Source organism: Dipodomys ordii, unplaced genomic scaffold (assembly GCF_000151885.1).
Source record: "Dipodomys ordii isolate 6190 unplaced genomic scaffold, Dord_2.0 Scaffold74, whole genome shotgun sequence".
Lineage (NCBI taxonomy): Eukaryota > Metazoa > Chordata > Mammalia > Rodentia > Heteromyidae > Dipodomys > Dipodomys ordii.
The window spans coordinates 5,298,006-5,317,251 of NW_012267290.1; the positions used below are offsets into that span (position 1 = coordinate 5,298,006).

At 44.3% G+C, this 19,246-nt stretch overlaps 1 protein-coding gene across 1 annotated transcript in view; it reads right to left on the bottom strand.

The window, feature by feature from the left end:
- The window catches only part of Arhgef10 (Rho guanine nucleotide exchange factor (GEF) 10), a 79,635-nt gene that overhangs the window by 29,064 nt on the left and 31,325 nt on the right, over nt 1-19,246 (bottom strand). The window contains exons 6-15 of the mRNA XM_013024217.1: nt 17,650-17,663; nt 16,910-16,966; nt 14,000-14,163; nt 11,432-11,548; nt 8,804-8,918; nt 6,600-6,706; nt 3,881-3,958; nt 3,448-3,627; nt 1,600-1,716; nt 214-306 (exon numbers count right to left, since the gene is read on the bottom strand). Of these exons, the coding sequence (XP_012879671.1) occupies nt 214-306; nt 1,600-1,716; nt 3,448-3,627; nt 3,881-3,958; nt 6,600-6,706; nt 8,804-8,918; nt 11,432-11,548; nt 14,000-14,163; nt 16,910-16,966; nt 17,650-17,663 (1,042 nt within the window). The remainder of the gene's footprint in view (nt 1-213; nt 307-1,599; nt 1,717-3,447; nt 3,628-3,880; nt 3,959-6,599; nt 6,707-8,803; nt 8,919-11,431; nt 11,549-13,999; nt 14,164-16,909; nt 16,967-17,649; nt 17,664-19,246) is intronic.

Here is a 19,246-nt window from a genome sequence, read left to right on the forward strand (position 1 = left end):
CACACGCCCACCTCACTGTCCTCCTGACACACGCCCACCTCACTGTCCTCCTGACACACGCCCACCTCACTGTCCTCCTGACACACGCCCACCTCGGTGCCCTCCTGACACACGCCCACCTCGGTGCCCTCCTGACACACGCCCACCTCAGTGCCCTCCTGACACACAATGAAGTGGTGGCAGGGCCTGATTGAGGCCGCTGGGCAGACACACCTGGAGCAGGAGGATGATCTGGGGAAATCGCTGAATGGGCTTCATCATCAGGCTGTAGAGAGTGGCACGGTCGGGGCTGCACTCCTGACTCTGCTGTGGGAAAGCATACTCAGTCACTTCAGGTCACAGCCAAGCCAAGCTATGTTGTCACCACACACAGGATAAGGACACCAGAGACTACTGCTCAGGACCCACACCCTGTCTTTAGATTCACCAAGAAGAAAGCACTGGAGAGTTTCTGGAAAATACCTTCTACCTGAACACTTGGCCTGAGGAGGACCACATCTCATCCTAGCCTGCTCTGAGCAAGGCAGACTCCCATGTGTCCCTGAGTATCTGTGTCAGCCAGTCTACCCCCAGGAAGGCTGGCCCCTGCACTGCTGCAGAAGGTCCTTCTGCCCCCATAGGTTACCCTAGCTACCCAAGCCTTGTAGGACCAGGCTCATCCCTGGCCTAGACCACTGACAACCTAAAGCATCACCTGGGGCATGGCCAAAGGCACTGCAAAAGGCAATAGCATAGCTGGACTACACCTGCAGCAAGCCAAGGCTACCTCTATCATGGAAGCTGATCTGAGGAAGCTGTGGACTCCATCATGCTCAGCAAGTTCAGAACAAAATTTGAATTCAGTCATGGTTTTCTTCTCCCTAGACAGAGATGTTGTGGCAGCAAAAGGATAAAGTGTACTGCAAGTGCTCAAGAGTGCTGAGATGGAGATTTCATCGCCAAGGAACAGCAGGTACCATTATGCTCAATAGGAGAGAGGGAGGGAAGACTCCAGCTTAAATAAAACTCACTGTTGGCAGGAATGCTAGCCCTGTGTTAATTCACCCCAGGTAGCAGAAGTTCCCAGGAACATGGTCTAAGTAACAAGAATACAACACTGCCACAAGGTTTTATAATACAAATGAGACTGAGCTGGGATGCAGAGCCTTGAAGGGCAGGTTCAATGGGAACAATATGCAGCAACCCTCCTGTGTGCAGTCCTGGTTGAGGTGTGCCCCCACACCAACATCCAGCAGGGGAATGGTTGTAATGCTGCAAAGCCAGAGATCAGCCAGGCTCGCTCCCCCTAGGGGGTCTGCTTTCCCAAGCCTTGCCAATTACTCTGACGCTCAGAATCCAGGATAAGGGGCAGGGAAGGTTATTTGGGTCTGATCTCACTTTCTAGCAATTTAAAAATGATAAGCAAATAAAGGTTACTTTCAAAAACTAAAATTCATCTTCATTTCCAGCTTATGCCAGTACCTAGATTCTATCGGTGCTCCGTTGTTATTAGAAGTAACACCATTAATTTAGCAAAGTTTGGTCAAGTTTCAGTATTAGGTACTTTGTCATGGAATTGGTTTCCAGAAAATGTTAAATGAAAAAAAATAATGTAATTACCTTTAAAAATTCAAGAAAAGCAGGCTTAGTGGCACATGTTTTCTTGAGGATGGACACGGCCGTGCTGAAATTATTCACATACTCGCTATATGCATCCAGCACCATGGATTTGGAAAACTGAAACAATGAGATGGAGAAATGGTGTGAGTCCAAATGCTACCTTCCCTAATCTAAAACAGGAGACCAGAATCTGCCCTAGAAGTATCATTCCGGCCTGTGACCCTGTGTGGCACGGGTGGCTCTTTCTGCCCACAAAGTTAATGAAATGTGTTCTAGGATGGCTGAATCTCACTTTAAAGATCCAAATGAACTTTCAGGAGTCCTGGTTAAAACTGCTAACTTAGGCTCCAGTTAAGAAAGATACTTAACTACCCACAAAGGTAATGATGACCTGAAACCTTTTTAGTTCCTGCCAAGCTTCTCCTGGTAGATGCAGCCTCCAGGTGCAAAAATGATCATTACATGGGCAGCCCAATACCTAGAGACACCAGCATCACTATCTCTGGACAGGCAGAGCAAGGGGCCAATAGTGCTTGCCAGGTTGAGGTCCAGGGCATGTGTGTTTATTGCTCTGCATTCCTAAAAGCATCAAGTTTCCAGAGGCAGGAACATGTGCTCCTGAGCACATGCGAGGCCTTGCTCACCCGTGGAGGAGCTGTGTGTCCCTGAGCACCATCACAGCATGCATAGCAGAGCCCTATATGATGCTGCCAACCAGGGCATGCACGCACCTTAAGTTTCATAGTTCCATTTTAAGACATTCCCAAGGTCAACAATGTGAAGTTAACATATAAAACAGGAAAAAAATGTGTAAACAAAATAAATAGCTCTTTTGTTTTCCTAAGGACCTGTCAGATATATTATGTAAATATTTAGCAAGAACTTTGGTACCACATTAGCTTCAGAGCCTCCTGCCATTCATTCATATGCTCCACTCCAACAAATACTATGCAAGTTATGTAGAAAAAAATTCAGGCAGATATGGTAGCTGACTCCTGTAATCACAGCACTTTGGAGGGTTACACAGGAGGATCTCAAGATTGAGGCCAGTATGGGCCACACAGTAAGATCCTGTCTCTAAATAAATATGCCAATAAACAAAGAAGTGTTTTCTTATGTCATTAAATAGTATTCATTCAATTACATGAGCCTTTTATTTAAAAAAAAAACTTTTAAGCCTATATCCTTTAGGTTGACCTTAAATAATTACACAACAAATCTGCTTCATCATAATCTTCTACACTGAAACAGGTATCTATCCAAAGGGAAAATCTGCATGAAGCAGAACAGAAATGACTCACAGGTACTTCGGACTCAGGGTTTCCAGGCAGCCACTTCTGCTACCAGGAAACATGAGCAAGCTGGGGAAACATTGTATGCCTGGGTCACACAATAAAAAATTGCATGTCAAAGAGTACAAGCCTGAGGAAAACATCCAGACATTTTCCCACCGTGCCTAAACACAGATGCTACCAACAGAAAGGGAAACTGGGTCAGGAGGACAGGGCTCAATGTTCAAAACAAAAGGTATTAATAAGTTATAGAATGGTGCATCCGGGACACAGAGCACCTGCTTTTAAATCTTTCTGATACATCACTTGTTCTGAGCCCCCATGTGTGGCCGGTGGTCCCCTGGAAAGCTCCCCTGGTCCTTCCCTGAGAGTTCAGGCAAGAAAACCCACATTAGCTCAGAACTGCAGGTGGGTAGGTATGCGGGTGCTCTGGGAAGCAACTCTGACCCCATGTGAAGTCACCGTCTACCCACAAAAGAAACAGTGGCTGGCAAGAGGACAAAGGGCTTGTGTCACGCTGAGCCGACGACGGAGGTTCAAGGGTCAGCCAGATTACCGAAGCTACAAACACGTCACCAATTGTTTCCACAGCATCCCACTCAGATACACGGCTGGCAAGGGCAATCTGGAACATGGAGTGGCACTGCAGGATCTCCTTGACACGGTAGAACACCATCTTCAGCTTCCTCTCACTCAGAATACGAGGCTCTGTCTCAGACAGCGGTTTCTCATATTGCTGAGCCAGAAACAAGTGAGACAGTCCAGCCATGTCAGAGGGATGAAAGATTAAGTATCCATTTACCTAATTATATTCATTTCAAAATAAATAATATGACTTTTGATGTCAATATACAGGCATAGCACTTACATTGCTTTGGGAATTTTTCACAATTGTGCATTTTATAGTCACAAAATATGCATACAGAATATATAATAAAACATAAATATGAAAAAGGACAGCTGGAAGTATATGTAATATATTTAGATACCTCTAAAATCCTCCTAAGAGCATCCACGTAGTTCTTTTCACTTTCCACGACTGAACCCAGTATATACCTTCTTACGACCTGTTGGAAATTTATAGAGAGAATAGTTAAACATTACTTTGATCTAGCCTCTACATTGAAACCTGACCAAACAGTTTTCAAACAGTAGATAAAGGAAATCTCCAGAAGATGGGGGTGAGAATGTACAGCACGTGTCTTCAAAGAGTAAGGCCCTGGATTCAAATCCCAGCACTGCCAAAAAAAAAAAAAAAAGGTAGGAAACCTCCAAAGGCCTGGAAAATGTTTTAAGTGGTATGTGAATTAACTGACGTATAGGTTCAAAACATACTTCTCTCACTAATACAATTACATTATTGTTAAACCTCAAACTGCAAAGTATATCAGAATAAATAAAATTATAGCACTAAGATAATTCATTTATACAATCATGAATGAAATTAACCAATCATATTTTTTTTGGGGTCCGGTTGTGGGGCCTGAACTCTGGGCCTGGGCGCTGTCCCTCAGCTCTTCAGCTCAAGGCTAGCACTCTACCACTTGAGCCACAGCGCCACTTCCGGCTTTTTTCATTTTGCTTATGTGGTGCTGAGGAATCGAACCCAGGGCCTCAGGCATGCAAGGCAAGCTCTCTACCACTGAGCCATCTTCTCAGCCCTAACCAATCATATTTTATGTGCACAAGTCAGATGATATTTCATGTATAAATGAAATCCAAGGAAACAGTTCTAATCTTGATCAAAGAAAGCTATTAGTGATACTTTTTCCGTTTACTGTTACAGGAAAACAGAAAGTTCATCAAAGGTGGATGAATAGATTTGATGACCTTGTTGTGCATATCCATGCAAAGTTCCACCAACAAAGCTCAGAATGAAGTGGTAAACTTTTAAAGTTCCACCCACCAAGCTCAGAATGCAAGGGTGAACTTTTAAAGGTACAAAACCCCACTCGAGATGCTGCATTTAAAACACTCTGATTTTGTTGTTACCGAAGTACATAAAGAATAAATGTGTAATGGGATGTATAAGACACTATGTTGAAAATGAACTTTACAACTTTGGGTGGGGAGGGAGGTGTTGGGAGGTGGGGAAGGAAGGGACAGCAGGGGAAAAACAAAGGAGAAGGTAACAATGCTCCATAGGAAATGTACTCATTACCTTATTCGTGTATCTGTAACCCCTCTGTAAGTATCTTTACAATAAAAAAAAATAGAATAAACTTGTGAAGCTGAGCGCCAGTGGCTCCTGCCTGTAATCCTAGCTACTCAAGAGGCTGATATCTGGGATAAAAGTTTGAAGCCAGCCCAAGCAGACAAAGTCTTTGAGACTATTATCTCCAATTAACCACCAAAATGCCAGAAGTGGCACTGTGGGGCAAGTGGTACAGAGCTAACCTTGAGCAAAGAAGCTCAAGAACACCATCTAGGCCCTGAGTTCAAGCCCCATGAGATGTACAACAAACAAAACAACTTGTGGCTCTAAGATAGCAAAAACATCTGTCAATAAATGGAAAATAAAACATAATACTGCAACAACTTCTCCTAAACCAGCTCATACATACGTATGTATATATGTATACATACATGCATACAAAACAGCATGCCCTTACCATACCACAAATATGCAGATAGGCAAATGTACACACACAACACTTATAGGCAGGCTATGACTTGGTAAGTGATACTATTTAAAGACCCTGTAATGCCATCTAGTGGCAAAGAGTGTTTTCCACAGAGGAAACAGTTAAATAGATAACTCAGAAACTAATACTCATAAAACACTAGGGAATTTTATTGCTTTTACTAAAAGGACCAAATATTCAATTCACAAAACTTTGACAAAAATAAACCCTGGGCAGATACCCAAAGGATGATGTCTTTTTAAAAACACAAGTGTGTAGCCAGGTGCTAGTGTAGCTCACACTTGTAATCCTGGCTACTCAGGATCCCAGTCGGGAGGAAAGCCCGGGTAGGAAAGCATGAGACTCTTATCGCCAATAAACTATTCAGAAAAAGCCAGACGGGAAGCTCTGGATCAAAGAAGCTCACTCTTGTATTACTAGCTACTCAGGGGGCTGAGATCAGAGGATCACAGTTGGAAGTCAGCCTGGGCAGGAAAACCCAGGAGACTTATCTCCAATTAGCTAACAGAAAACTGGAAGTGGAGCAGAACTAGTCTTGACTGAAAAATTGCCCAGGGACAGCACACAGGCCCGGAGTTCAAGCCCCAGAAATGGTACAGGAAAAAAAATACAAGTTTTGATGGAGTTAGTAAACTTCAGGCCCGGAACCCAGGAAGCCACAACTCCTGAGCGTTATTTACCTGACCTTGGCTGGATCTCAGTAGTAGCCTGAGCACAGAATTTTTACTTTAAAATGACCTCCACATCCCATGCCCAAATCTAGATATTATTTCCCCAAAATTCAGTTCCCAGACACTACTCTAAGGCTACTGAGTCACAAGTCCCACAACCAACAAAAAAAAAGAAAAAAGAAAAAGAAAATACTAAGGACAAGAAAGGCCTAAGCTAAAATCATCTCCACTGTGCCTATGAATAACTTTTTAATTGGTAAACCATGGGCAGAGAGCAGTGATCTTGTGGATGGAGTTTGAGCTAACATATATTTAGGAACAGCAAGAAAACCTCCAAGTGTTTTAAAACTAACTATGCTAACTGGCACCTGAATGTTAGCTGTTTACCATACCTGCTGCTGAGACAAGCCCTCGGGCATTGGAGTCAGGATAGCCTCTGGGTGCTTACAGTCAACCTCTATAAACAAATTTTGCTCTTCTTCAAGATAAGATTTGTGATCTTAAAGGAAAAAAAGCCAAAATAGACAAGTTTCACTTTTGATACTCTATATTTACAGCATTACCACTCACCAAAACAGTTGCCAAATAAATCTTTTTGTGCAGAAACTGTAATTGTACAAGTTTATTCTCTGATCAGCTATTATTAAATAGAAATCTTAACAAACAATAAAACACCTTCCTACAAAGTAAATATGGCAAAATCTTCAAATATAACATCAAAAGGCAGAAATATCACTGGGTTGCCAGATGGTAAAAGAAAAATGAATATTCTGTTTCTTACCCTGCATACCACCACCACCAAAAACAAAGAATTCAGCTAGGAATAGGTAAGATGTACAAGTCATTATGACGAAAAACGAACTTTACAATTTTGGTAGGGGGGAAAGGGGGGATGGGAAGGGATGGAAAGGGGAAACAAAGGAGGAGGCTACAATGCTTGATAAGAAATGTACTCATTATCTTGCCCATGTAATTGTAACCCCTCTATATGGTATTTTCACAATTTAAATAAATAAATAACAACTGGAGAAAACTGAGATGGGATCTCATACATTTGACTTTGCCTCTCATTGGAAATATAAAAAGCAGAATTCTCCAAAACCCAAAGAAGTTAATTCTCAGGTAACAAACCAGAGCTTTGCCAAGTCAAAGCTCCCAAACACTGAAGGCGTAGTCATGAACCATAGTGCTGTAAAATCCTAAGTGTCCAGAGTCTTTGCCTAGAGAGTGGTCCTGGACTAATGGTACTTTGACAGTGGTTTCCAGGTAATTCTGGGACATCTAGAATCCAGAGCACCAGCCTTGGCTGAGCCATTCATTTTACAGCACTAGGAGTGGAGGTGGAGGTGGTTTAGGGACTTATGTGTCAGGCTGTTATACATCTCCAGGTGACCACATAGGCCATTCAAACCAGCAATAAACCCTGCCCATCTCTCATGGCTATACTCAGCCTAGAGGCCTTGTCAGCAGTGGGTCCCAGTTGAGGACTGGGGTAAGGGATCACAGTGGGCATTTCTGGCTGGCTCCCAGAGTCTAGGACCCTTCCAGTGGTACTATGGCTAGAGGAAGACTTTACTGTGAGCTAGGGACCCATAGAATGTGGCTCCAGGTTCCAGCTGTTCTCATGTAGGGCCTACCTCAACTAAGACAAAGGTTTTATTCCATGCAACATTAGAAAGCATGCTTCTGTCTCCCTCACCAAGGAAATGCTCTGGGGCCCAAGAGCTCCCTCCAATGCTGAGGATGTTATCAGCTTAAAGGGGCCAGGTTGGTTTTAGCTCCCATGACATATAGTGTTCCCAGGCCATACCCTGCATAAGCCCAGGATTGTAATGTATTTTATCATGTACAGACAATGACATGCACATCAGAAACAAGGAAGAAGGAAGGCTTCTGCAGATACAAGGTGGAGCTACAATTATCACCCGCAGTCTTCACAACTGGGTGCTAATACGGAGGTACAAGGAGATCCAACAGACTTCCTCCAGCTTTAACTGACACTGCATCTACAGCTTGTTGACAACATCTACTATCTGCAGTTTCTTATACCTGAGCTGCATAAGTCTACCATCTCTTAGTGAAATTTAGGAAAGCTTGAATATCCTTCTCCCACTATAGACCCTTCCTGCCCATGAAAAGATTTCTAAAACTTCTGTTTAGATGAAGACCCCCTGGCTTAGGACCCTAGTCCTGGCAGGGTAATAATACAGAGAACGATACAGAGAACACACAGTCAGTGTCACCCACAGGCCTGGTTTAAGGTGGGCGAAATGGCTATGAGCCCCATGCTGACCAGGGTAGGGCCCAAGGATGAAGCTGGGATACTGTCCATCTTCTGCCAAGTGGAGACAGCAGGAAGAGGCCAGCTGCCTATGGGAACTCCTTTAATTTTCCATTTACGCTGTGCATGTCCCTTTATATATCTGCCAGTGATTCTCTCAGCTACTTGGGGGTCCTTAGCCTAAAACAGTGACTGCCCAGAAACCCAGGCCAGCAGGGTGGGCCCCCCCCCCACCACCGTGAGAACCTTCCGTGCCACCATCCCACCAGGAGCCACCACAAATGAGGCTCATGTCACATGTGAATGCACGCAGACCTTGAGGAATGAAAGACTTGGTCCTGATGAATGAGCGGCCTCTCTTCACAGCAGCTTTGGTTTTCTCAAGCCCATCTCTGGTGCCCTCCTTGGCTGCCTTCATTAGCTTTTGCATCTATAAAACAGAGGGAAGCAAGTGAGAAGTGTGTTCAGTAAGTTTCTACTTGTTTCAAATCTATTCATTTTAAAAGAATACTGTCAAGTAGTTTGAGCTTAAAACATTACTTGAAATGGGCTTTTAGATGTAGGAGGCTTTCATGATTATTTTATGCATGGCTATTTTTGTTTTCATTTTGTTTTAATAAAGTTTTCTGTTACATTTTGAGGTCTTTATCATAACCACAAATACGAAAGAGTTTTGTAGGGCAACTGGCATCAAGTGCACAACGTCACATAGCAAAGTGGCTAATCATAGAGTTGTGGCACTGACAGAGCTCTAAGTGTTCTCTATTGGCCCCTCCCCATGCTGACAATGTCCAGGCACAGTTATGACCAGCTGAATAGTACCAATGATCACCAGAGCCAGCCCAGAACACAAGGGCTGAATGGCAAGATGACTCAAGTGGCTAAAGAGCACACAGATAGGGGCTGGGAAGGTGGCTCAGTGGTAGAGCGCTTGCTTGCATGCCTGAGGCCCTGGGTTCGATTCCTCAGCACCACATAAGCAAAAGGAAAAAAGCTGGAAGTGGCGCTGTGGCTCAAGTGGTAGAGTGCTATCCTTGAGCTGAAGAGCTGAGGGACAGCACCCAGGCTCAGAGTTCAGGCCCCACAACTGGACACCCCCCCAAAAAAAAAGAACACACAGATACAGGTGAGATGCAGCCAGCTATTGCCATTCCTTAGATATACGCCACAACGACCACATCTCACCAGCTGGGAGCTCACTGACCATGCTGCCTTTCAGCTGGACACTCACAAGTGTGTGGCACTGGAGAGCTTCAGACAGCACATACCAACATTGTATTTCTTATCCTTAAAAACCTGACCTCTGAGGTGTTGGCCAGTTGACAGATTTTCTTTCCAAGAAAATCCAAATAGTCTATTAAGAGACAGCGGTGTCCTCCCCTGTGGAACTCAAGGAGCACACCCTGACACATACGGGCTCCCAGCGTAGGCCTCCTCACCTAGGAGGGACACCCTAGCTGCTTGCTTTAGGGGGTTTCAGACTATGGCAGACATTCCTCCCTACAGCCCTGACCATTCCTTCTGTCCTTCTGTCCCAGTGCCTACACACCACCTTCTCAAAAGAACCAGAATTAAAGCTTTTACTCCAACTCCAGCATCCATGTCTTGGACATTCTCTCCCTCAACATCAAAAGCAGCAGAGCTACTTTTACCACCAAGCATTCCACCACAAGGCCTCTGGTTCCAACTCCTGCTTTTTCTTGTGACCAGGTATCCAGTTCATTTCCTACCTGACATCTTCCAAGTTTGACTGTATTCTAACCCCAGATCTGGGCAGCTACACCTGGCCCCATCTGACCTTGTGACAACCAGAGGACTGCAGACTCAGGCCCCAAGTCCCGCCTCCATATGAGGCCATGACAATCAGAGGACGGCAGACTCATGTGAGGCCGTGAAAACCAGAGCACAGCAGATGCATGTAAGGCCATGACAATCAGAGGACTGCAGACCATGTGAGGCCGTGAAAACCAGAGCACAGCAGATGCATGTAAGGCCAGGACAATCAGAGGACTGCAGACCATGTGAGGCTGTGAAAACCAGAGGGCTGCAGACTCAGGGCCCCAGAGCCCTGCCTCCACATGATGCCAACAGATGAGGCAGAAGACCAACCTAGGCCTCATGCTGATGAAGGCTGTCTAGCCCAGTCCTTAACCCAGTCTGCCTTTCCTCCTGCTCTCACCTATGGCCAAGCCTCCTTGGCCCTGTCGCCGGCTGCCAGCTGCACATCTCCAGGCTGGAGTGAGCTGGCCTCTTGTAGGGCATGATCCCTGCCACAGAGGGCCAACAGCTCTCAGGAAAACTCAAAGTTACCTCATACCAAGGGACAGGCAGACCAGAATGAGGTGAAACCTTCTTAAATGTGCTTTAAACCTTTTAAATACACACCTCCAAAACTGATGATCACAACAGTCAGATCCAGCAGTTCTTAAACATTTTAGCCTAGGAGTCCTCTGTAGTCTTAAAAATCATATTAGTTGCTATGGTCACCCAGGTCTGATGCATGCCAAGCACAAGTCCTATCTCTTACAAATCACTGGACCCCTGAGTATTAGCTTAGATCAGTTTTACTGATCTAGTTTATTAAACAATTATATTAATATATAATTTCTCAGTTAAAACAGCAATTTTTCAAAATTTTAATCAGTATTCATTTAAAAGATAATTACATTATCTTAAATAACATATTTATGAAAAATTATTGACTAATGCTGCTGTTGTGCACTTTTAGAGCTCTCTGACACAGTGGGGGCTCTGCACTCCACAGATTGTGACAAACCACCAGCTTCTGGAAAAAGGAAATGACTGGCTCAGAGTCCATATGAACTCCTAAAGCATCTAGGTGGCCCCAGGATCCCTGGCTGCCACTGTTCCAGCACAAGTGACCAACAGAGCCACCTGCCACTGTTCTGAGTGGCCTGCTGTGTGCAGGCATTTGAACACTACCTTCCGCTCCCTCCTTCGCCTTGGCCTCCGCGCCTCCACGGCTCCCACCGTGCTGGCCATCAAGCCTCTCATCTTTTCCTCACAGTGCGCCTTTAAGCGGGTTAGGTCATGAGAGAGCTAAGGTACAAAGAGACAAAAGCGTTTCAAAACACGCTCTTCTGGGTACCAAGAGGCAGTCTTCCATGAATGACAGCGGCCCTCCTGGCTGGGTTCTTGAGGCCCTGGCAATTCAGCACCGATGGCCAACCCCCTCAATCCAAGGCAAATGCATGCAGCCGAAGGCTCCTACGGGCCAAGGCCAAGAAAATAAACAGCCAGAAACATCTGTGTAAGATCATTCTGTGCCATCTGGATGAGATCAGGATTTCAAAGACACAAAACACACTTGATATTCTTATGTCAGCATCTTAGAGAAGACAACTATATTCAGGAGTGCAGCTTCTTTAGGGAAAGCTAATGTCCAAACTGATGCAACACCCTGTCCTAATGACAGGCTGCCTGAGTGACTCAACATCCTCTCCTAATGACAGGCTGGCTGAGTGATGGGACACTCCCTCCTAATGACATGCATCTGAGTGACCCAACACCCTCCTCTAAGGACAGGCAGCAGAGTTTGACACCCTCTCCTAATGAAAAGCAGCTAAGTGATATGACACCTTCTCTCAATGACAGGCAGCTGAGTGATGTGACACTCCCTCGTTTTTGTTTTTGTCAGTAGTGGAGTTTGAACTCTGGGCCTGGGTGCTGTCCCTCAGCTCTTCAGGACACTCTCTCTTAGTGACTGCCTAGCTGAGGTTTCCTGGGCCATCTTTCCACAGCTACCTCTGTCTCCGCTGTGCATAACCAAACCCACCATCCCCCTGGGAGCATTTTTCACATAGCACAACAGGAGCATTCTAAACAGCATTTACTAACAGCCTAACCTGTTCACATCTCCACTCTGTATGTGCCCCACCATGTATGCATCTGATCTATCCTGGCAGAAGACTCTGGCTCCAGGCACATTGACGTACCACTTCCTGCTGGCTGTTCTCAGGCTTTTCCCAGTAGGGAGTGGCTGTTGAGGCATATGACATTGTCACTGGCATTTTGGAGGTCTGACCCTGATGGGTATACAGGTCCACTGTGAGGACAAGGAGAGCAGAAAAACTGCCCATAGCCTGGCATGGGAGGGGCCATCCTCAATCCTGAGGATGGGCTATCTCAACACAATACCTACCAGCCCTAAATGCTCCATGCAGATGCAACTCCTTAGGGGCCTCAGCGTGTCAGGACAACCACACTAGCCAGCTAGCTCTGCTCACTAAGGCTCTAGTTAAAACCCAGAAAAGATATACAATCCAGTCAGGTACATGTGGCTCATATCTGTTATCCTAGCTACACAGAAGGCTGAGATCTGAGGATCATAATTCAAAGCCAGCCCAGACAGACTAACTTGAAAGACTCTTACTTTCAATTAACCAGCAAAGCAAGAAGTGTGGCTTAAGTGGTACCATGCCACCTAAGAGTGAAAAAAAAACAAATAATGCCCAAAGTTCAAGCCCCAGTAGTAGTACACATATACAAAAATCTACATTCCAGAAAAAGCCCATTTGTAAGACTGAGACACTGCACTGACCATTGTGAACTGGGAGCTGCTTCTTGAGTGTCATAAAATGACTTTAAAGATTACAAAAATTCTAAGCAACCTGTAACATGTTGTCCACTACAGTAACATGGAAACTAGGTCAAGCATCTCCGGTCCCTGAGGACTGCTAGCAGGGAGGTAGGGAAAACTGGCGATAGTCAGATATCAGTGAGAAACATTGGCTCTGACGGGCATCTCAGACAAGGACCATATGCCGATCACAGTCACTGCTGAGAGTCCACACGCAAGGACCAAGCGATCGCCCTGTACACAGTGGAAGACAGCTATGAACACTCATGGGAGGACCCACAGAAGAAACCCACCAACAGAATGCCTGGCCTGGAGGACTCCCTGCATGACCTACCCCAGTGAGACGGCACCCGGTCAGTCCCACACCACCCAGACCAGAATTCACCCTTCAAGGCTCTGCCTTCCTCACTCGATCCTGATCTCAGAAGTTTTCCACCAAAGCAAGAGATAAGTTCCCTGAAGGAAAAGACAATCCTGGGGTGGTGGAGGATTGGTGCGCTTGAACATCATTTCTCAAGCCTTCCTAATTTCCCACCTTCCTGCTCCTGCACAGAGCTCAAGTTCAGGACAATGTGTGAAGAACCTGTTCCTTGCTCAGCATGTTCAGAGAACAGTAACTGCACATGCTCCTCAGAATTTGGAGTGGTCACCTGTCTTCTGATGTTGTCTGAGAAGGAGTCTACTTATGGCCTTCTAAGTGATTTGGGTAACAAGAATCTACCCTCCTAATCTTCCATGATTAGACTATGTGAAATAAGAGACACCCTTTCCTTTGTAAATATGTTACATATTTCAGACTCTGTAAATGTCTTAAAAACTTTAAGAACTGTGAAAATCAAAATGACACTTTGCTGTCCCATTACCAAGTTAACAGAGCACTTGTCTTCTGTATGCAAAAACTGAACACATACTTGCTTTTTGTGGCTGCCACGCAGGAAAGACCTGGGAATTCCATTCTTACACTCTGAGTCACTTTGTTCTTCATAGCTTTCAAATTCACTTGAACTCCATCCGTATTCCAAAGAACTGTTTCCACCGTCATCTCCATTCTCCACGTCATCATAAATCATTTCATCTAAATGCACAAATACCAAGATAAAATGAAAATGAAAACACACAGTTCACTAGCTTGCTTCTTGTTTTGCCTTACCATAGAGGAGCAGAAGAATCTCAAAGTAATTCAAGGGAACGATGTGGCCAGCACACAGGCATGCTCCTTGGAAAAGCACTCGTTGCTTAGGAAACCATCCACCTCCTCCCAACATGGGCAGTGATGTGTGGTTCTGAAGAAGCTCATCAGAGTCCAGCAAGCCTCAGCCCCAACACAGATTAAGAACACTGGTCATAGAATCCACCAAATTTATGCCAAATAATGTGTGAGCAATAGTACACTTTCCATAAAGGAAAATCTTTCTTTATATAAGTGAATACAGTATCATAAAGGTTACACAGACAGATAATGGATAGATAGCAGACAGGTTGCTAGACGTGGCTGGATAATAAATAGATGATAGAGGGATGGTAGGATGATGACTGATGGATGGATGCTCTCTAAACAGACAGGAGAGCTTATGAAGTACTAGCACAAATAAAGCTCATTCTCCCTGAAAGTGTGTGTACAACATTTTTGTCTTCCCCTCATCAATTACTCCTTAACTATACCAATAATGCTCTGTAGCTTAACACCTATTATTATTACAGCTATATTGGCTACAATATAGCCTTATATTTCTTTTTCACCCAATTAACCAATTTTTCTGTCCTTGCATAATATATAGCTGGACACCAGTGGCCCATGCCTCTATTCCTAGCTACTAAGAGGCTAAGATCTGAGGATGCGGTTCAAAGCCAGCCCAGGCAGAACGTCTGTGAGACTCATTTCTAAATAGAAACCAGAAAAAAAGTGGCACTGTGGCTCAAAGTGGTGGAGCACTAGCCTTGAGCAAAAGAGCTCAGGGACAGTGCCCAGGACCAAAGTTCAAGCCCCATGACTACCACTACCAACAACAGAAAAGAATGTATTATATGACTAGTTTTGCAATCTGAGAATTTCTTTTATTGTCAGTTGGATCCAATTTACATTTACTATTGGGATCAATGTATTTTAGAGACTTATGTGGAAGTTCCTTCCCATAGTATTTGCCATTCTCTCTTAATTTATATTTTCTAGCTTTGGACCAGTTGGGTTTTGCTCTATTGGTTTCAAAGTTAAATATTTCTATTCTCCTATCAAAAACCTGTCACAGCCAAACAAAACCATAAAAGAACAATAAATCAACTTCCACCACTTCGTCAAAGTGTGGACTTAGCGCGTGGAGAGGGCCTGGGTCAGCCCGTCACAGCAAACCCAGCCTTCGCATGGGAGGCCTACTTCGCTTTCTTGCTTCCACTGCTTCTTGGAGTATATAGTATCAAATGCTTTTTCAAAGCCTACAAAGGTAAATGATCCAATCTCTGCCTGCTAGTTTTTTTTTTCTTTTTATGTTTTGATTCAGGGTCTCACTATGGCCATGAACTCAATTCTTTTGGTTCAGCCTCCTGAGTGCCAACGTTACAGGTGCACACCACCAGACCAGGCTTGTCTTTCCCCCTTTTAAAGGAATGTACTCACATAGAGTCCTGAATATAAAAACCTGGGCTGAGGTAGCATCTTCCTTCTCATTCTGAGAACACAGCCAATCAGGGAAGTCTGCCTCTCTCCCATAGCTTCTGAGTAGTTTTTCCCGTTTTCTTTCTTACTGCTCTTAAGAAGTTCATGTGGACATGGTACTCTGCAGCTCCAGTTACCCTCATGTGGGTCTGGACTGATGCTTAACAAATCCAGCTTTGAGTTTGTTTCTTTAACCTGAGAATTTATGTCTTCCTTTAATTTTAGTAACTCTTTGACTGGTATCTTACCTGATTCTGCATACATTTCTATTTATGTAATTTATATTTATTTAATATTTATTTATATAATTTATAGACTTAAGTTGGTACTTCTCAGCCTCTTATTTACTTTTTTCTGTCAGCTGTGGGACTTGAACTCAGGACCTGAGCTCTTTTGCTCAAGGCTAGCACTCTACCACTTTGAGTTAGAGCACCATATCCAGTTTTCTGGTGGTGATTGGAGATAAGAGTTCTGCAACTTTCCTGCCTGGGCTGGATTTAAGCCACAATCCTCAGATATCAACCTCTTGAGTAACTAGGATTACAGGCATGAGCCACCAGCGCCCAGCAGCCTCACTATTTCTTACCTCTTCATTCTCATTGCCCTCTTTCCCTCTTTCTGCTTCAAGTGTTATATAATTCACACGCACAAACCTTGTACCACATCACATCAGTGCAGATGGAAACATGCATGCTAAACCAAGGACCATGTGTACACACTGGGTACTCTGTACCCAGGAACTACGTGTATAAACTGGATGCTCTGCACACAGGGACCACACTGGGCACTCTACAAGCATGGATCCTGTGAACACAATGGGCACTCTACATGCAGGGACCACATGGACACACAAAGAGCTCTGCATCTAAGGACCACGCAAGAACACTTGGCACTCCGCATCCGGGGACCATGTGCACACACTGGGCACACTGTATGCAAGGATTACGTGTACACACAGGGTGCTCTGCACCCAGGGACCATGTGTACACACTGAGCGCTCTGCACACAGAGATCATGCGTATACACTGGGCGCTCTGCACAAAGGGACCACACACACACACACTGGGCGCTCGGCAGGCAGGGATCATCACTATACACTGGGCTCTCTGTGTGTAGAAGGAAAAACTGCCACACTTTGTCTCCTGACAGACAATGCCAAGTGAGAGCAAACCTGGTTCAGAATCTGAATTTTCCCTTGGAACATCATCATAAATTGCTTCCTCTGGATCTGTAATAAAAGAAGAAATGTTTAAAAAAAAAAGACAAAAACTGATGAGAACTGATCCGTACAGTCCAAACTTCATAGGGCCATGTTCCTAAGATTATAACTATCCAGAACCTCACTAAAGCATAAGCTTTATTTTAAGGGCAGGATATTTTGCTCAGAGTAAGGGATGTCACTAAATTTTTCCCAGAATAAAGGATGTGAACATCACCAACAATTTGTGATTTCAGGTCAATTACACATAAGGCTCTCTTACAAGCAATTTTTTTTTGAGGGAACTTTGTCTTGAGCTCATGGCTTCATGTCTGTTAGGCAAGCACTCGAACCCTTGAATCATATCCCAGCCCTTTTCTTGCTCTGGTTATTTTTTGGGAGTGCCTTGCTTTTAGAACTACGCCATCCTGGGTCACAACCCTCTTATTTATAATTCTTGCCATAGCTGGGATAATAGGCATGCATCTCTGGACCCCCAGTATTAGTTGAGATGAGGTGCTGCAACCTTCTTATCTAGGTTGGCCTTGAACTTCAGTCTTCCTGATCTTTGCTAAAATGATGTGAGCCACTGAGCCTGGCTCCAAACATTTTTAAGTTTGTGAGATTCATCTGTGCTGACAGGCTAAAATCCAAAGGTGAAAGTTTCAGGAATGAGGGGACTAGAGTGATCCAATGGCTTGTGGTGTTCATACCAAGGAACCAGTGGCTGCAGTATTCACACCCAGAAGGTGAGGAACAGCCTATACTGCACAAAAACTGTCAATATAGGACAGTTTGTATTACACAAAAGTATTACATTTTCATTTAAGGGCCTGCAGGCAAAATAGTACTCTTTGTATACAATGACATCAGAGCAGCAATGCACTTGAACTTGATTTTAGTATGTGTAAGGATTATATGCTTCACATGGAAATGTTTCATAAAAACACTCATTTGCTAGGGTGCTCTCTCTACAAGAGAATATCCAAATTATTGTGCATTTCTACAATAAAGCCACAGGAAAATATCCAAACAACACATCCCTACAGCAAAGCTATAGGATCAACTGCCATCCAAACTACCACGCATCTCAACACTGAAGCTACAGGAAAACTGCATGGCTCTAAGACAAGAAAAGGAGACACTGCACCAAGCATCTCTCAGCTATGGCCACCCAGGCAGTCACCAGGAACAAGTCCAGGAAACCCACACCCACCATGGCTGACATGGTACTTGTTTCTCTGACTGACACTGAGCTACTTCAGCCACAGGAAGCTGCTCTCCTGCTATGTGAAGGATTGCAGGTTCACACCTTACTTTCAAGCATAATTATTCTACGTAACTGTTTAGATTACAAATTGGGGGGAATGTAATTGTGCAAGTGGGAGGGAAGGGATGGTAGGGAAAAAACAAAGGAAGAGGCAACAATGCTTGATAAGAAACGTACTCATTACCTTGCTCATGTAACTGTACCTCCTCTGTACAGTATTTTCACAATAAAAAACTTATAAATAAAAAATAGGATGACAGAAATTTGGGTATATTTTACACTAGAAACAAAACTATTAGCAAATAGCTACATGATAATTTAATCCTATAATAATCCTGTTTCAAGGCCCTGAAAGAGCTAGCTAACTACACTTTGACCTGTGCTTTGACAAAGTCACAATGAAAGCAACAAGACCTTCCAGGAAATATAAGTTAGTGGCAGTTGAGGTATGACTGACTAAATGTCAATTAGGAAAGAATTACCCAGAAATTAGAAAGCCAGGGGATTATAAAAGGCATAATTAGAAAGCTATCTTAGACCATTTGGTGGCTCATATGTGACCTCAGCATCTTAGCCTAGAACAGGCCAGCCCAGGCAAAAAGGTAGTAAGATCTCATCTCAACAAACAAGCTAGACCTAGCATGTATGTCTGTGGTCTCAGCTTGTGTGAGAGGCATAGGTAGGAGAATCACAGTCTGAGGTCATCTGGAGGCAAAACCATACCCGAAAAAAAAAGCATAAAAGGACTGGAGGCATGCACGGTTCAAGGAGAAGAGCACTAGTCAAGCAAGTACAAGGCTCCAATTTTGAACCCCAGTACTACATAGTACTACTACTACTACTAATAATAATAATCCTTTCTTTCCCCTTAAAGACTAAAAAATGGGGGCTGGGAAGGTGGCTCAGTGGTAGAGCGCTTGCCTTGCATGCAAGAGGCCCTGGGTTCAATTCCTTAGCACCACATAAGCAAAAAGAAAAAAGCTGGAAGTGGCGCTGTGGCTCAAGTGGTAGAGTGCTAGCCTTGAGCTGAAGAGCTGAGG